We start from the raw sequence: 14,065 nt of genomic DNA, 5'->3' as shown, positions 1-14,065 counted from the left end.
GTCTCTTTGGCAGCAACCCTTTTACCCTGGTTCTTAGCACTGCAAAAAACTGTTCACTAACTTGTAGCCACCACTCACTCTTCTCTGACATCAGTAAATTTTAACCAGTGACACACATACATGAAAAAACATCACCTTTCAGGTCACATAATTCTCAATTCTATTGCTTTCTGCTTCTGGATATAATGACTTGAAACTTGTAGCACGTAGATTCAAATGTTAACAAAAAAAAAATATATATATATGTATATATATATATATATATATATATATATATATATATATATATATATATATGCAAATGCATGGTGCAGTGTTTGCTGCCACATCACAAAGTATAGCTTGTGAAGTACTTGCTAAGTGCTAAGTAAACATTGCTGCCCTGAAATTACTGGTTACATCTTCAGAGAATGTAAGGTACAGTTTCCTTTTTGTTTTGTTGCCACTTGGTAACTGTTACTGTTTGGGAAGGATCCAGAGCTTGCTGGAGATTGAAAAGTGCCAGCTGCAGTTAGTTTTATAACAACACACATCACTGATTCGGAAACTAAACTTCTTGACTGAGGAGGTGTCTTTCCACTTTGGAATTTACTGTGTTTGGGCAGGTGTAGGGACACTCAAGTCCATAGCTACATGCCATTCAGTTGAAGTTTGTGTAAATAAATGAGATGCACATCCCTGCACAACTCTGAGTTGCAGAAAGTAAAACTGCTGCTTCTGCATATACACCTAACAGATGCACTGAGTATTTAGCTGTCATAAATAATGTGGGTGTGGTGTTTGATAGGATATCACCTTCAGATTCTGAAACTCTACCTACAGACTTCAATGAGTGAATTGTTGAAGATAACTGAAGGAGAGTGACTGGAAAGAATGACCTGCCTGATGTGCATGTGAGTGGTGAATTATTGCTGGATTTTGTACTAGTTACGGGTTGTATATAACAACAGAATAAGAATGCTCATACATGTACCTGTTAAAATGGCACCTTAGGCCAAAGGCTAGTGATTAACCCACACCATCCAAACACTCCCAAATCTACCAGTTTCAAGCTACTAATTTACATCTATCCAAAAACTGGCACTACTCCTGTGCCAAACCTGACTGAGAAGATATCTATAATTCTCTCATCACACTGTCCACTCCTTACCTCATTTTCTTCCTTTCCTCAGTTTTATTACTACTAATATATATATATATATATATATATATATATATATATATATATATATATATATATATATATGGATTCCTATCATTTCACCGAAACTCATTTCACCGAAACCAAATGACTGAAAACTCATTTCGCCAAAAACTCATGTCACCGAAAATAGTACAGGCAGTGTATATGCCCTTTTCCCCGCTGTAGTGCCACCCTGGAGTTAGAATATATAAGTATGGGGGTGTGGGGGGCAGCCCCCCACATTGGGGGACGTGGGGTGCATAGCCCCCCCACCTAGCTTAGTTTTATACTGTCCAGTTCCTATTAACTAGGTAAGTTGGTAGTTTTTAACAACTTAGGTGGGGGGGCTACACCCCCCCCCACTTATATATTCTAACTCCAGGATCGCACTACAGTGGGGAAAAGGGCACATACACTGCCTGTACTATTTTCGGTGAAATGAGTTTTTGGCGAAATGAGTTTTCAGTCATTTGGTCTCGGTGGAATGAGTTTCGGTGAAACGAGCAATCGGCGATCTGATAGGAACTCATATATATATATATATATATATATATATATATATATATATATATATATCTATATAGGTGTATATATATATATATATATATATATATATATATATATATATATAAATATATGTGTGTACATATATATATATATATATATATATATATATATATATAAAATATATGCATATATATGTATATATATATATATATATATATATATAAATAGAAACCAGCCAAACTTCCAATTAGAAATGAAATAAAACCAAACAACCCAAACGAGCGTAGGTGAGAAACTCACTTAAAGATATTGTAAAATCAATTGTAACCCAAATCTCCGATAGTCCTTTTCTAAAACGACTTCAAGTCCAAAATCCAAAGTCCAATAAACGCAACCATTCGGTTCCAACGAAAGTTTTTAATGTAAAATAGTGAGCGCTTTCACGGCAAACAATAATCGCCGCTTCATCAGACAACAAACAAACAGTTGTGGGCTCGCAGAGCGCCAAATTTAAATGCACTAACTAGCGTCTCATTCCTAGTACGTCAGTATTTAATTTAAAACGGCAATGACATTAATTTTCACACATCAGACAAAATTCATTACATACGCTAATGTATAAAAACAATAAATTCATCAAATACCTTGTTTGCTAAAACTTCATAATAAAGTACAGAATACAAAATACAGAATGGCTATCTTCATAAGCTAATAATGATAACAAATATGATGACATGACAAAATTCATTACATGAGCTAATTCGAGTGTATAAAAACAATAAATTCATCAAATACCTTGCTGCTATAACTAAATAATAAAGTGCAAAATACAAAATAACTGTTGTCATAAACTAATGGCTATAATAAATATGCAGACATAAAATGAAGTCTTGCCATATTATCTGTAGCTACAGGAACCTACAACCATTCAAAATATGTCAAAACATAATCATAGAAGAGAATGAAACATCTATAAATCCGACAATGGCTGATGGTAAAATCATGAGTGACGCCCAACCTTCAGTGAAGGCATGCCCATTCAAGCATGTCTTTCAGAGGCCACTCGACCACGGGGAGGACATGCAGACTCCACACATTATTAGCTTATGAAGATAGCCATTCTGTATTTTGTATTCTGTACTTTATTATGAAGTTTTAGCAAACAAGGTATTTGATGAATTTATTGTTTTTATACATTAGCGTATGTAATGAATTTTGTCTGATGTGTGAAAATTAATGTCATTGCCGTTTTAAATTAAATACTGACGTACTAGGAATGAGACGCTAGTTAGTGCATTTAAATTTGGCGCTCTGCGAGCCCACAACTGTTTGTTTGTTGTCTGATGAAGCGGCCACTATTGTTTGCCGTGAAAGCGCTCACTATTTTACATTAAAGACTTTCCTTGGAACCGAAAGGTTGCGTTCATTGGAGTTTGGATTTTGGACTTGAAGTCGTTTTAGAAAAGGACTATCGGAGATTTGGGTTACAATTGATTTTACAATATCTTTAAGTGAGTTTTTCACCTACGCTCGTTTGGGTTGTTTGGTTTTCTTTCATATATATATATATATATATATATATATATATATATATATATATATATATATATATATATATATATATATATATATATATATATATATAAAGGAAATGCCATTTGTTCATAACTATTATTCAATAAGTACACAGTACTAATTTTATTTTTCTCACAGTGATCTTTACTGAAATGCTTGTGTGTTTTTCTTTTTGAACCTGTATCTACTAGAAAATTGTAAATATTGTAAATAGCTTTTGACTTTAACTGTGTGAATTTGTTAAACTGTATCTGTACAATATTTTTCTACAATGGGCAATACTGCTCACGCTTTGTATTATTTGATATGTACTTGTACTTGTAATTTTATTTTTATTGGCCTGCTATCTTTACTGTAATCTGTTTCATGGTGCTTTTCTCCTCAGGCCTCCACTGAAAATGGGCTCTTTGGGCCCAGTGGACTTCCACGGTAATCAAACTGGAAATAAATAAATAAACTATATTGAATACTTCTTTGTACAGACTAACTAGTTGATGTGTATTCTGCATCTTACTATATGTATGCTATTGTACTATCTAATTATTGTACAGTATTTTGCTTATATTTCTGTAGAGTTTTTCTCCCTGGACCTCCACTGAAAATGGGCTTCTGGCCCAGTCAGACTTTCCCGGTAAACAAATGTAAATAAATAAATAAACTTTATATTTGTATCATCAAATTTGAGATTGTACATTTTACATAACGGGTCAAGAGAAGTTGAGCTGTCAACTGTTTTCCATTTTGTAATGAGTTGGTTCAGATGGCTAGGATGGCAGCTGATCAGACCTGGAAAGTCCAAATGTGCGTGTCTTTAGAATCATTAGCTGATGCTTATGTGTAGGATAACTTCATTTTCCACCTCCTGAAAAGCTTGAGGTGAAGGAGAAAATCTGAATTAACCCTGCTCATGGGCTCAACAGGTGAGGTAGCAGTAAAAATTTGAGGCCAAATGGTGTTTGCCACGGCAATAACCCTAGGATGTAATGGTGGAATTCAGAAGAGGAAAGCTGTCAGATTAGGGGAAGGGGCCTTTGTCTCTAGATCTGATAGGTACCAACAAGCCAGGAAACTAACAACTTTCGCATTTCCCAGACCAAAGGCGAGGGTGTAAGGGGAGTTTAATGAGACCAAAAGGCATTACTTTTGTACAGCCACAAAGTTAGCTGAGCAATTCATTCAGCAACCCAGGAAATGAAGGCACATGGCTGGAGAGATTCTGATTTTAACTAGACACAATACTGGTAGGTTGAAAGAAAACTCTGAAGAACCAAGACCATTGAACACATCCTCCTCTGAGAAGGCCATGCCTCAAAGGAGAACTGGATCCACTTAAACAAAGTCAAGGCAGACATTAAACAGTTCTGTTGTGAAGAGGCTGAAGAAGAGGTGAACTTCATCAGGAAATGTTGAAGGAGGTGGATGTTGGGGTGCCATTGTTAACATGCCTTTTCAAAGTTGCATGGAAAGCTGAGAAAAATATCTCTATACACTGGCAAACTGGGAACTGATCCATATTTTCTAAAGGGGTGCAGGAGAGTGTGTTATAGTTACAGAGGGAACACACTCCTCAGCTTCCCTGAGAATGCCTATATCAGGGTGCTGAAAAACAGACTTCACCCAAAAGGTGATCACCTGTGGATACCAGCCTGGTGACAGAACAGTGGGATGTTGGAGTTCATGGGAAATCATGAGTATTGTTTGTATGCACTTCATAGACTTGAAAAAAAGTTTATTATGCTGCGGTAGCATTGTCGCCTCACAGTAAGGCACGGTTCGATTCTCAGCTAGAGCGTTTTCTGCGTGGAGACATACGTGAATGGGCGTACCTTCACTGAAGGTTGTGCATCAGGGCTGGTAACTCAGCACGTAAAAATCAACTACCAATCATCAGCGGACTGGAGATTCACTGTGGCGACCCCTAACCGGGAAAAGCCGAAAGACTCAACAACAACAACATTGTGTACCCCTGAAAGTTTTATGAGAAAGTGCCACTGCAGTATGGGGGCTCCATGGATACTGCTGCGTTTGTGTGCCTGAGGAGTAAGATTTGTGCTTGTACTACCATAATTAAGTTGAATATATCTGAAGTGGGAATACAACTCCAGCAAGAGTGTGCCTTGTCTCTCTACTGTTTGAAATTTTCACGAACAAGATATCAAAGCTCATTTAGGTCTCGGCAGTGTCCAGTCTGGAAAGGACAGCATTACATCTCTGTTGTTTGCAGATGATGATGTCCTCCTACCCTCAAGTGACTGCTAGTTCCAGCATGTACTGGACTAATTCACTGCTAAGTGTGAAGTGGAATAAAGGAAAATCAGCACCTCCAAAACAGAAGCCATGGTTCCCTCCCAGAAAATTGCTCTATCCAACTGTTAGGGTAACTGCCACCTTAGATGGAGGAGTTAAAGTATGTTGGGATGTTACTCTTGCTTGAGGGTAGAAGAGATCAGCAGACTGACCTGTGGATTGGTACTACTGCAGGATTTATACCAGCTTATGATGAAGAATCAAGAACTAAGTCATAAGATGAAGTTTGCAGTGCAATGCTTAGTCTATGATCCCATCCTTTCCTATGAACATGAGTTTTAGGTAGATACCAAAGGAATGAGACCATGAATACAGGCAGAAGGGGTTCCTTTGCAGCATTGCTTGGCTCATTCCTCACAACAGATGGAGAGAATAGCAATACTGGAAGAACTTGGGACAAAGCCGCTGCATTTTCATGTTCAGAAGAATTAGTATAGGTGATTTTGTTACTCTGTGAGAATGCCCACAAGAGGATTACAAAACACACCTGACTAAGAGGAATCTCAGAGCAGATCAAAGACATACTTGCTTGTGAGAAAACCCTAAAATACCAAAGGAAATATTAGGACTATTATTGGGGATTGGGAGCCTGGTCTACCTTGTTCATCTTATTATCACTGTGATCCACTTCAGGGCAAACAGATTAGAAAATGTTATTTTTAAACCTTTATTAACTTAAATTATTGACTAATGACATGGATATACATGCACTTATACAAAAGAAAAACATTTTAAACATTTCTGATTAACTTCATGCACTATAATTCCTTTTTTTTGACAGTTCTTCACTCCAGCATTAGATAGCAATTGCTGGAGGAAAGATGGGTAAGAATATTCTGTAGGTATTGTTCCCACAAATTAAATTTATTTTCATGTAATTTGCTCTTTAAAGATCTCATCTCCAATTCCTTTATCTCCTTTACAATGTTTAATAGAGTTTGATTTCCATTTTCTAGAAATTGTTTTTTTTTGGCAGCCAATAGCATTAAATTTAGCAAGGCCTTACTATGTTTTGGCAACTCAGATCTTATACCCAAGTTCAGAAGAATAATTTCCTTAGTCACACTCATTTCCCCTCCCAACATGCCTAACAAAGTAATCTGCCTGGAATTATTAAAATCTGCCAGCATGTTACATTCCCAAAAAACACTTTCAATTACCTCTCCCTTTCCCATCACACCTGCAGCGCATTGCTATCTACCTGAGGAAAACTTCTCTGAAGTTTGTCTGGAGTATAAAAATACATATGCAATCACCTCCATGCAAACATTCTAAATCGATTGGACTTTGCTGCACATTTCAGAACCATGCAGATATCTTCCCACTTTGTGGTTTAGCAAATGTTGAAAATGATGATGTTGACTCCGCACAAAATAAAACAGCACCTATGAAGAGAATCTACTTTCTGAACCTATATTACTGATTAGGTATAGCCCACAGTCTACCATAAAAAATCAAAACATGTAACGTTATAATGACTGTTCTGTAAGAGATTAAATAAACTTGTCAGTTACCTTAGGTCTACAACACATGGGAGGATGTTAAGCAATATACCTTCTTCACATATTCATAACAAAATACCTACCAATTTCACATCTTCGTTTTCTTCATACATTTCCTTCTACAAAAAGAAAGAAATCATGAATAAATGTAGTAACAATCCTTTGCAATGACTGCAATTGTTACAGCAAAATCCAAAATGATGCAGCCAATGCATGGAAAATTATGTAACAGTAAATCTATGAGCACTCTAGAAGTCAAGTTACACTGTGCTGTTGGGGAGCTGGATTCATTATAAGTGGCCATTCTAACACTTTGTAATTTTTAAGTCAGAACAATGCTTGGATCTGGCTTCACTGACAGAAGCAAAACTTCAGTCAAGCCCAGTCATTTTTTCTGTGTGTGTGTGTGTGTGTGTGTGTGTGTGTGTGTGTGTGTGTGTGTGTGTGTGTGTGTGTGTGTGTGTGTGTGTGTGTGTGTGTGCGCACATATATATAACCCAATGCATGTTTTACAGACAGAGTATACCTTTGTTAAACTAAATAAAAAGTTGCTTTTATCTACTTCCATAAATATCGGATAGTCAGCTCACTGGTGTGCTGGTTGTACTTGCTTGGAGGTAAGTGGAAATTTCTTTTAATGTCAAATCTTTGAGAAATACCAAAAATGTTAGCATTAGCAGTGGGAGTGCATGTGCAGGTGTATGCAGGTTAAGGTTAGATTTAGAGATAGGGAAAGATTTAACGTTTTGTTTGCATTTGTGTTTTTAAGGGATGTGTGTGTGTGTGTGTGTGTGTGTTTAAGGGATGTGTGTGTGTGTGTTTAAGGGATGTGTGTGTGTGTGTGTGTGTGTGTGTGTGTGTGTGTGTGTGTGTGTGTGTGTGTGTGTGTGTGTATGAAGATTTTAGGTTAGCAGTAGAATAAGGGCTAGGTAAGGTGATAGTCTGAATGTTTTATGTGCTTGATAGCATGTTTGCGAATGGGTGAGTGTGTGTGTTTGCGAATGGGTGAGTGTGTGTGTTTGCAAGTGGGTGAGTGAGTGCGTGTGTGTGTGTGTGTGTGTGTGTGTGTGTGTGTGTGTGTGTGTGTGTGTGTGTTCAACTGTCTTGCATAATGGTATTGTCAGGGAAAGGGTTTTTGGTAAGGTAATGTGTAGGGTTGGGATTAGCACACAAGTAAGGAGGTACGGGGGAAAAGCCCTTCTATGCATCACTACTCGTGTGTTAACCCTAACATTACCATGGGTCCTCAGCCCAACTCCACACATGACCTTACCAGAAACCCTTTTCCATAACAGCTTCACTATTCAGGCAAATTATGTATGCAAGGTTTGCTAGGGATTCGGCTTTTTTATGTATTTAACAATTGCAAGAAAAGAAAGTACAGTTGTGTAAGTTAAACTTACCATAACAGTGTTTAAATGATCATTGCTGCAGTAGCCTAAGCTATATGGGTTATATCCTGCGAAGGATATAATAGTAGGCCAGCTTTCAAAGCTTGGATAGAAGGAAGTTTCTCTGTTCACTGTGAGAGAGGGAGCTTTGAGCAGCCTATCTGTCCCTGGAAGAGTGGTTTCAGCCCAGAAATTAGTAGTTTATTGGCCATTTTGGGTTAATTTCTACCGCTTTCATTTCCCTGCTATAAAACCCGCATTTGCAAGGTTTTTGTGCTAGTATACAGCTCAGCAAGCTCCTGCCTGGTGCCCTGCAGAGTTCTACAGCAGCAGAGAGACTTTGGAGTGATTAAGTATCATTTTTCTGCATTTTCTTTCTGCCTTTAGCTAATTCTACCTAAAACGCTGATATTCTAGAGTTTCTGTGATTTAAAAAGCTTGTTTCAGGTACATATTGTACTTATTTTACTGCCTGCACTTTAACAAAGTCGTTTTTGTTTTTAAATTAACTGTTTAACTGTTGTAGGCTACACACTCACGTGTGATAGCCATTTCTGTGCATTTAAAGTGTTTTTTTTTATTGTATCTGCTTTATTTTTTGAAAACCCCCCCCCAAAAAAACAAACAAAAAAAAACTTATTTTCCCGCCTTTCTAAGCTAGTTGTTTTTGCTGTATCTTTCGGCTTTTCCCGGTTAGGGGTCACCACAGCGGAACTCCGGTTCACTAATGATTGGCAGTAGATTGTTACGTGCCGAGTTGCCAGCTCTGACGCACAAACTTCAACGAAGGTACGCCCATTCACGCATGTCTCCACACAGAAGACGCTTTAGCTGAGAATCGACCAGGACAATGTCTTACTGTGAGGCGACAATGCTACAGCAGCACCACCACCACCGCAGTGTTCCGCCTTTCTAAGCTAGTATAGTCCAGTTTTCAGGTTAGTGCTGAATTCAGAGCTGTGTTACAAGTTTCTGTCTTTGCCCATACCTTACTTGGATAGAAGGAAGTTTCTCTGTTCACTGTGAGAGAGGGAGCTTTGAGCAGCCTATCTGTCCCCAGAGGAGTGGTTGCAGCCCAGAAATTAGTAGTTTATTGGCCATTTTGGGATCATTTCTATCTCTTTCATTTCCCTGCTATAAAACCTGCATTTGCAAGGTTTTTGTACTAGTATACAGCTCAGCAAGCTCCTGCCTGGTGCCCTGCAGAGTTCTACAGTAGCAGAGAGACAAAAGAGAGACTTTGGAGTGATTAAGTATCATTTTTCTGCATTTTCTTGCTGCCTTTAGCTAATTCCACCTAAAACGCCAATTTGCTAGAGTTTCTGTGATTTAAAAAGCTTGTTTTAGCTACATATTGTACCTATTTTACTGCCTGCAGTTTAACAAATTCGTTTTTGTGTTTAAATTACCTGTTTAACTGTTGTAGGCTGCACACTCAAGTGTGATAGCCATTTCTGTACATTTAAAGTGTTTTTTTGATTGTATCTGCTTTATTTTCTGGAAAAAACAAAAACATATACTTGTTTTCCCACCTTTCTAAGCTAGTATAGTCCAGTTTTCAGGTTAGTGCTGAATTCAGGGCTGTGTTACAAGTTTCTGTGTTTGCCCATACCTTACTTGAATAGAAGGAAGTTTCTCTGTTCACTGTGAGACAGGGAGCTTTGAGCAGCGTATCTGTCCCTGGAGGAGTAGTTTCAGCCCAGAAATTAGTAGTTTATTTTCCATTTTGGGCTAATTTCTATCTCTTTCATTTCCCTGCAATAAAACCCACATTTGCGCGGTTTTGCTAGCCGGGCAGTGCCAGTTAGCTAGGGTATAACTATTCCCGGATCCACAAAGTCTACTTTTCAATTTTTCCCTTGGAACTAGACAAACCTTCGACTTAAGCACTCAAACCATTCATTTCTCATCCCGGCACTTGCTCAAAACCCATTAGCAAGCACTAATAAACCTTAGCACTAGACCCCCCTATACTGTAGAGAAGGACAAGGCTCTCTATTCGACCTTACCAGCCATTCAGTAAAACAGTTCACTGTACTTATCCAGACATGACTAAAGGGCAGTTTCAGGTGTACTCTCCGGTCCAACTGGTGAATCTGGGCAATCTGAGGCAATGTTACAATTGCCTCATGTACACAGACAACCCTCTCCTCCTTCCACCAAACACTAATACATGCGAGAGATGCAATTATACAGCCAAACTGGAGGCTAAGCTCTCTCAACCCAAGACTGGACCAGGCAGTCAAGAGGAGAAGGGAATTACTTGCATCACACCACCAGTGTCACAAAGACCTATGAAACCAGCACCGGCAAAAAACACACATAAATACATGAAAACATACTCGGAGGCTCTAAACAAAAATCTGCAAAAGCAACAGAGACCTGCAAAGCAGACATCCAAGCTACCTCCACCCCCCCCCAACACAAACCATGAAACACATTCTTCACAAAACCAGTGTGCCACACAATCACAGTCCTTAAGACAAAATAACATACCCAACACACTAGTAATAGGTGACTCTATAGTCAGGCACACTGACATCCCACTCACTAGGCTGAACAAGGAGAAGGTTATTGTTAGCTGCCTGTCGGGTGCCAGGATCCACCACATAACACAAGCACTCAGGTCATCCAGAACAAGTACAAATATGACTCTGTCATTGTCCATGTTGGTGTGAATGACCTGAGCCATACCTCCCTGGACTATATGAAAAGAGACATGGAGGAGCTCTCTGATCATGTAGCCCAGGCCGGTATGACCCTGACCCTGAGTAGCATCCTGCCCTCACCAAGAATGATACCGCGGTATAGAGAAAAATTATCAATTTCAACAATTGGTTAAGCTTCTGGTGTCATTCAAAGGGGATCCAGTGTCTGTCAGCCTGGGATTACATGCTTGTCAAGACACACTGCTTTGCTAGAGAAGGCATGCAAGTGTCACCCTTAGGCTTTCGAATACTGGCCAAGGCTCTTTCCACCCCCATAGTTCCTTTTTTAGGCAAGGCTCAAAAGACAAACCCACCACTGTAAATAGCACAAGTAACAAAAAACTGAGGGTAATGCTACTCAATGCCAGAAGTCTAAACCTCAAAATGCATGCACTTGAGGCAGTCCTCAGTATGGAGAAAATCAATATATGTGCAGTAACAGAAACCTGATTTAAGGCTCCAGTGAGCACCCCAGCACTACCAGGCTACAACTCATACCATACATTTTATCCACAAAATCTGGACCGAAATACAAAAGGCGGGAGAGTATCCATATTCATCAAGGATACCCACAGCTCCAGGTTAGTGGCACAGCACGATGCTTCAGAGATCATCCAAGTGCAACTAACAACGGGCAGAAATGCTATTCAAATGATAGCTTGCTACAGATCACCCATCATGGCCCAGGGCCCCCACTCTGCATTCCTGGAAACACTGGGAAACATAAAGGTCCTACCAAACACCCTGATATTGGGTGATTTCAATTACCCAAACATTAACTGGGAGAACGACTTAAGTACAAACTCCCTTGCCCAACATTTCCTAGACTTTATAAACAAATGCCCAGGATCAACTGGTCAACACCCCACCAGAGGTGACAACATACTGGACCTGGTCATCACCAAAATGGGCGACCAGTGTTCCACACAGGAGGTCAACCCCTCGCTGGTTAGATCTGACCATAAACTAATCATTCTGGATATCCACATTCCGCCACCACCCCCTGTCAAAGAAACCACCATGAAAAACTTTTCAAAAGCAAACTTCACATTACTTAAGACCAAGGTGGGAAGTTTCAAAGCCCCCATGTTAAATGATAACGCTGTCCAAACTGCAAAATCCTTTACTAATGCACTCTATGGGCACCTACAAGAATGCATGGATCGTGCTATCCCAAACAAAACCAAGACTCACTCCTCCAAGAAAAGGAAGCCAGTCTGGTAGACCCCTGCTATAAACAAGCTAGTGTGACAGTGGTGAGATCTGCCGTGGGAGTGACAGATGCATTTAACGTCGAGGTGGGATTGCATCAAGGATCAGCTCTGAGCCCTTTCTTATTTGCACTGGTGATGGACAGGTTGACAGACGAGATCAGACAGGAGTCCCCGTGGACTATGATGTTTGCAGATGACATTGTGATATGTAGTGAAAGTAGTGAACAGGTTGAGGAGACCCTGGAAAGGTGGAGATATGCTCTAGAGAGGAGAGGAATGAAGGTCAATCAAACTAAGATGGAATATATGTGTGTGAATGAAAGGGAGGATAGAGGAATGGTGAGGATGCAGGGAGTAGAGTTGAAGAAGGTGGATGAGTTTAAATATTTGAGATCAACAGTTCAGAGTAATGGCGAGTGTGGAAGAGAGGTGAAGAAGAGAGTACAGGCAGGGTGGAGTGGGCGGAGAAGAGTGTCAGGAGTGATTTGTGACAGACGTGTACCAGTAAGAGTGAAAGGGAAGGTCTACAAAAGGGTAGTGAGACCAGCTATGTTATATGGGTTGGAGACAGTGGCATTGACAAAAAGGCAGGAGTCAGAGCTGGATGTGGCAGAGTTAAAGATGTTAAGATTTGCACTGGGTGTGAGGAGGGTAGACAAGATTAGGAATAAGTATATTAGAAGGTCAGCCCAGGTGGGACAGTTTGGCGACAAAGCCAGGGAGGCGAGATTGCGTTGGTTTGGACATGTGCCGAGGAGGGATGCTAGGTATATTAGGAAAAGGGTGCTAAGGATGAAGCTGCCAGGTAAGAGGAAATGAGGAAGGTCTAAGATAAGGTTTATGGATGTGGTTAGAGAGGACATGCAGATGGTTGGTGTGACAGAGCAAGATTCAGAGGACAGGAAGAAATGGAAACAATTGATCCGCTGTGGCGACCCCTAACTGGGAAAAGCTGAAAGAAGAAGAAGAAGACAATAGAAGGAGGAAACTAGTACAGAAAAGAGTAAAATCCCAAGAAGGGAAGACATCCCTGATCAGTATCAGCAAGAAACTACATTCCCTCATAAAATCATCCAAGGCTAGCTTCGAAAGAAAAATTGCCATGGACTCCAAAGATAACCACAAGGCATTCATTAGCTATGCCAAGAATCTAAGTGGCAATTCTCAGATCTGCTCGGAGTTAGTGCAGAATGGCACAAAATACACTGAACCGACCAATATAGCCAACATCCTGGCAGACAGGTTCAGTGCAAACTTCACACCCCTCTCACCTCCAAAAGGGCCCATAACTATACCAGAAGAATGTAGTGCCCCTGAAATCACAGACACTCAGGTTAAAAAGCCCTCCCCAATGCCAAAAACACAGCATCAATGGGACCGGATGGTGTTCCAGGCTGCATCCTACAAGAGCTCAAAGAAGAACTAACCCCTCACCTAAACACACTGTTTAAACTCAGCTTCTCAACCTGGCTACATACCTACAGAGTGGCACACAGCAACGGTTATTTCACTCCACAAAGTTGAGGCCACAACGGACCCTGGGAACTATCACCCTATAAGCCTGACTAGCTTGGTCTGCAAAGCTATGGAGTGCATCATCATGGATCTCATTAACAGAGACATTGGAAACCTCCAAACACTGGACCCATCATGCCTCCTAAACCTGGTGGACTTCTTT

General features: G+C 39.9%; 1 protein-coding gene across 1 annotated transcript in view; it reads right to left on the bottom strand.

The window, feature by feature from the left end:
* Nucleotides 1-14,065, bottom strand: part of LOC122800105 (dynein axonemal intermediate chain 2-like) — a gene marked incomplete at its 5' end in the record, with an annotated part of 133,848 nt that overhangs the window by 16,482 nt on the left and 103,301 nt on the right. The window contains one exon of the mRNA XM_044069627.1: nt 7,158-7,193. Coding sequence (XP_043925562.1) covers nt 7,158-7,193 — 36 coding nt within the window. The remainder of the gene's footprint in view (nt 1-7,157; nt 7,194-14,065) is intronic.

Source organism: Protopterus annectens, chromosome 4.part0 (assembly GCF_019279795.1).
Source record: "Protopterus annectens isolate FY-2018-M chromosome 4.part0, PAN1.0, whole genome shotgun sequence".
NCBI classification, from domain to species: domain Eukaryota; kingdom Metazoa; phylum Chordata; order Ceratodontiformes; family Protopteridae; genus Protopterus; species Protopterus annectens.
This window is presented reverse-complemented; position numbering and strand designations above follow the sequence as displayed.